Raw genomic sequence first — 5647 nt, 5'->3', positions numbered from 1 at the left:
CAACTATTTCATGATACGAAGATTCTTCCAAAAATCGTTATGAATATGATGTGTGGTTTTTCGTAGCTCATTGCTAGTGTATATGATCCAGTACAGTCGTAAAACCTGAACATACACTTCATACTGTACTATATTATCATATCTTGAGAAGAAAAATACACAAGAGATTCTGCAACGATGTCACTATCGGGTCCGAAGCCATGCAGGCAGCCACCTCTTCCCGGCCCCACCTGTCAGATCCTCCTTCACCGACGCGCCCGCTCTTATAGCTACCGGCTACCCTGCCACTAGTACCCGCGCCCCGCTCCATTGCCACTTGCCTCCTTTGCTTCCCAGACCAAACCCAACCTTTAATTCTCCATATGATGCTGCTATAAGTATCAACAGCTAGCTCGGCACCAAACCATCACTTCACTTGTACCATCAAAGCTTCTCGCGGACACAGCGTGCTCACCACCAAGATTTCAAGAACCTCGCGCGCGGCTATCCATCCATGGCCGACAAGCCTCCCATCGCGCCGGCGCCGGCGATGGCCTCGAAGCCCAAGCCCAAACCTGCCGCCGTTGCGTCCGCAGCTCCTGCACCGGCTAGGGCGACGGTGCCACTCAAGAAGCCGTCACTGGCGCCACCGCCGATGAAGAAGCCGCCCCTCGCGCACCCGCAGCACGCGCAGGTTCCCCCACTGAAGCCACCGCCGGCGCACCAATTCCGGCAGCAGCAGCAGCAGGGAGGCAGGGCGCCGGGGAAGCGGCAATACCGGCACCACCGGGGCTCATCATGCTCCTGCCGCCGGGTGTGCTGCGTCGCCACCGGCCTCGTCCTGCTCGCGTGCTGCCTCGCGTTCGCCGCGGCGTGCCTCGCGTACCTCTACTACCACCCGCGGCCGCCGTCGTTCCACCTCCAGCCCGTGTCCACCACGCGGTTCCGCGTCGGTAACTCCTCCGCGGTGTCCGCCATGGACGTCACCGTCGGCGTCAAGGTGGTCTCCTGGAACCCCAACGACAAGGTCGCCTTCGAGTACGGCGACGGCGAGGGACGCGCTGCCCTGGCCGACAGCGACGGCGACGTGGCGCTGGGCTGGGCGCCCGTGGGCGGCTTCGAGCACGCTCCCCGGAGCGTGGCAGCGGTCGGGTTCGTGGCGGCGGCCAAGGGGGTGGTGGTGGATGAGGCCGTGGCGGGGCGCATGCGCGACCGGTTCCGGCGGCGGCAGCTGGCGTTCAAGGTGGTCGTGGACACCCACATCGGCGTGCGGGTGGGGGCGCTTCGCACTGGCATGGTGCCCGTCAGGTTGTCCTGCGACAGTGGGATCATGGCGCCGCGAGGTGTCCCCGCCGGGACCCCAATGAGCAAGTGCCAGGTGTACCTATTTAGAATGAGATGGTAAGTTTCGTCTTCTCTTATCTGCTTTGATAGTACTGTTCTTAATATACTTGCATGCAAATGTATGAATTAGATATATGTTTATTTAACAATACACACAAACACAATTATTTTGAGGAAAATACAAAATGAACTTACTAAAAGTAACAGTAATTATAAAAGCAAGTTATTAAGGAAAACTTTGGCCATCGTCACTCTCAAAAGAGAGAAAAATGCACCCACGGCGCTTAAATTTGACACCCAAAATCGGTACGGTCACCCACCTTTCGAATACGAAAGTATGGTACCTGATTTAGTGTCTATCTAGGTCACCGGCTCATCGTTGTATTCACTAACGTGGTAGGGTGTGCACCTCGTCTGCAGTGGCGGAGTTAGGTAAGAACTGCTGGGGGTTGTAAAATCTGTAAGTTTGTGAGGGAGGTAAAAAATCCCATTTAAGTCTATCCCCCAAAAAAATCTTCAGAGAATGGTCAAAAGCTGGGGGTGGCCCCCTTGACATGCACATAGGTCCACCATTGCTTGTTTGTGAGCCTCATACCATCCATAGGGGTTGTTTCCAAATAATTTAAAACTAGGCTAAATTCCAAAAAGGACAAAAGGTTCCTTCCACCTCCACCTTCTCATGTCCGACCTCGCCACCGATCCAAGCGAGCAACTTCACACTCCACCGCTCGTCTCCAGTTCCACCACCGGAGCAGGATGCCGAGGCGGCCGGAACTCACCGGCCATATGCAGGGCTCCTCTGGTTCGTGGAAAGAAGACGAAGACGAAGAGATTAGAAGAGGCGCATACGTGGATCGGGGGCATCTGCCGAATATTTTTGTTAAGGGACTTTCTTGCAAAAATATCATCAGAGGAGACCAGTAAACACAGCGCCACGTCCGCAAATACGACCCCGTACGGTGAGCCACTGGCTAAAGTGAACACTAAGTTGTTTTTAGACACCATACGTTCTGTATTCGAAAGGTGGGTGACCATATAGATTTTAGGTGTCAAGTTTAAGTACCTTGGGTGTATTTTACTCTTCTGAAAATCGAAAACACAGTATACACATGGATGAACCTATAACTGTTTCACATGATTCTTCATTTCTTACAGAACCTAGGAACTCTTTCTCCACCAAAACAGCAAAACATGTATCTTGACATTGCTTCGGACATGGAGTAAAGAACTGACTACACTGAAAAATTCCTTGCTTCGTCGTTGGACTGGATGATTCGAGCTGATCCATGAACCATGAGCCAACGAACCATCCGAGGCACAAGGAAATATTCCATAGGGATGGGGTCAATTGGAGAATTAGGACACAGGCCAAAATATTAAGTGGCATATATTCGTACGGCCGTGAGATGTCATTGTCGTGTAGTGAGGCCTCCCTTTAGTTGTAGCAAGACACATTTTTGTGGCACACAAGATGCCACAGGGTACAGTCTGCCGCGCATAGTACGGGTTCATGCAGATCCATGGATCGTAGTGGTAGAATAGATACGCGGCATCTGCCTTGCTTGGCGGCTTGGCACCGATGGCAGCGGCAGGTGAGGAGTAGTGAGCCAAACGGCTGTCTCCAAGCAAAAGCAAGCCCTGGATTCTCTCTGTCCCTAGCTACACACACCAACTTTGTAGGCTTAGGGCTTGTTTAGTTTAAAGTAAACCCGAAGTAATAACGTAGGAATGTGATTTCTTTTCCAACGGTGGCAACATTCACCGTTGAAGGTGAAGTCGGAGCCGCTTGCTCGAGTAGGAGTGATGACGACGACGCTTGTTGGCAACCTCATCGGTGGTCCTTCAATTCAACGGCACGTGTGTGCGCTTCGTGTGGCCAGGTTGGCCATGTTCTATGATGGCATTGGTGCATTTGTAACGGTTTTTAGCCGGCTTTCTACTAATTAATTGACCAACTCTTTTTTTCTTAATTAATAAAAATGAAAAGTATTCTGCCTTGTTTAAAAAAAATTATCTGTTTGGCTCAAATGAATTGAGCAGAAGAAGAAACGCAAAAGAAATATCACTTTAAAAAAACGCAGAAAGTTTACAATCCGCTTGGACTTATTTTCAAATTCCCATGAACGAAAAGAGAGATCAAGGTCTCTAGTGGCACAATAGCACCTTAATTATACTTTCACGAGTTGTTTAATTTTGATTTGACCGTGTTCATTAAGAATCCTTTGTTTTCCCATTCCTCTGATCCAAGCAGCCCAGTTTATAAAATTTTTTGTGTTTTCCACTCCTCTGTTTTGTACCTACAATTTTCTGTTTTTCCTATGTTTGTTTCTGTTTTTGTTTTTGGAATCCTGAAAACCAAACAGTCCCTTGCACGCTCGTACAGGACTGTCTTTGGTACACACGACCATCAAAATTCACTAGTGGTCATATAGCAACCTCCGACTTAAATGAGATGCTCGACCAGATGTTGTGCGGTAACATTGCCACATATATGTTGGCGCGTCGCCGTCCATCTTGTTCGGCACACGCAGCGTCTTACTTATTTTTGACAAGTTGCTCCTTTGGGATCCCACCTGGACCATCGAGGTAGCTCACAAGAATAAGGAAGACAAGAAAATCTGCCGATTTGGAGGACGAACAGGGAAACCCAATAGATAGGGACATTGGATCCTAGATGAGAGGAACATGATTAGCAACAACTGTACATGCAAGGACCAGCTGCCTGAAACTAAACGCACCTACCTCCCTAAAGTTTTTTTTTACAACAAAAATGATCAGCACAGGACATTTTTCTGATTGGTGACTGAACAATGTTTCCAAAAAGATCTAAAGGTTCTAACTAGTGTACCATGTTTTCCTTTATGATTCTTTTGTCACTTGATATGGCTGATCATCTGTGGCATTTCAAACAGTCTGATCAGTTCAACTCTGAAACATGCCTAAAATTTGATGATTCAGAAGCTTCCAGCAACTGACCAGTCTTTTTTCTCCATGATGATGAAATTCTTTTCAGGTTTAGCTTGACCTGAAGGCATGCACATCCGGCCAGCTCGCACATGAGTTCTCTGCTGCTACTTGCTTAGGATCAAGCGTTCGTAGTAAGTGGTGTTCAAGCTGCGGATCGATGCTCTAACTTATTTGCGTTTTCTGCCCATGAGATTATAAGTTGGTGATTGGTTTGCTTGTATTATATAAGTTCTTGAAAACCTCTGGACTGAACCTTGTAAGAGTTAAGCTTGTAACTGTATAGTGCTCCCAGCTCCTGATTCTTTTTCTTTTGTATTTTATGCATATACATACATACGTATATGGCAGGAATGGAATGATCATTGGGTGTGTGCATATAGTTTACTTGTTATTACTCTAGAATTAGTACCGCCTTATTACCGAGAAACGAACTTGCTAAATCTTTGGTGATTGAAGTGATTCCGTGGCCGAATGGTCCAATGGTTCAGATTGACCGATTGACAGTTAATTTTAGATGTATTTGCAGAAAAACATTTATGTTAGAAGCATGAGCTGTTGATGCTGGACCGACCGGATTTTTTAGATTTGTAGTTCACCCAACTTTGCTTGAATTTGAGCTTCTTTCGGAAACCCAGATCATACATGTTAAGTTTTGTGCTCAAACACAATACCTATTAACCAGCTCTGATGTTCGTCTGCATCTCCTCCTCAACCCAACACGCATGTCCCAAAACCCCATACTTCTCTGCTAAAATGGATACGGAGTACATTACAACCCACTAACTCTGCCCATGCCCTCCGCTATCTATTCAACATCTCATCCAATGACCATGGAGCCGAGAGCTCATGCTCCCTGCTCTGATAGATCTTCAGATAGAAATAAAGGCCAGTTGGGCCAACAGTGGCCTTTTTGTTCTTCCCCATGGGCCAATTATGTTCTTCAGAAAAAAAACATTTTGTTATTTCTTATAGGGGCGTGCATAACTGGAGTGTCAGCAACAAGTGCAGATATTTCATGGGCAAAGGCGAGAAACTATGTAGAGTCAAAACTAAGTGTAATTCGAAATGGGCCGCCTTGATACATGCTTGTTTTAGTTTTCTTGACCAAGGTGATCTAGGGTTTCTTGACCTCGCTGTCGGAGTTTTCTCCGGTGTCTTCGGTGAGGGGGGCGGGGGGCTCATCTTTTCTCCGTTTCCACGTGGGAGTCTGTAGCAATTCCCTAGTGCATCCTACTGTTACAACGCCTCGGTATTGAGGAGGACGAGTTAGATGATCTGGTCTTTGAGGATGAGGATTCAGCTCCAAAACAAGGGATCAAGTGGATGGCTCTTGCAAAGGTACATACAACAAATCCTT

The 5647-nt window shown here is 47.7% G+C and overlaps 1 protein-coding gene across 1 annotated transcript; it reads left to right on the top strand.

Moving 5' to 3' along the window:
• The first annotated feature begins 318 nt into the window (after positions 1-318).
• Positions 319-4665, top strand: LOC124687035. Its single transcript, XM_047220894.1, has 2 exons — positions 319-1380; positions 4337-4665. The coding sequence occupies exons 1-2, from the start codon at positions 494-496 to the stop codon at positions 4350-4352; spliced, it is 903 nt and encodes a 300-aa protein (XP_047076850.1). The 5' UTR covers positions 319-493; the 3' UTR covers positions 4353-4665.
• Positions 4666-5647: the final 982 nt, after the last annotated feature.

Source organism: Lolium rigidum, chromosome 2 (genome assembly GCF_022539505.1).
Source record: "Lolium rigidum isolate FL_2022 chromosome 2, APGP_CSIRO_Lrig_0.1, whole genome shotgun sequence".
Taxonomy (NCBI): domain Eukaryota; kingdom Viridiplantae; phylum Streptophyta; class Magnoliopsida; order Poales; family Poaceae; genus Lolium; species Lolium rigidum.
The sequence above is the reverse complement of the archived record's forward strand: the minus strand, read 5'-3'. Positions and strand labels throughout refer to the sequence as shown.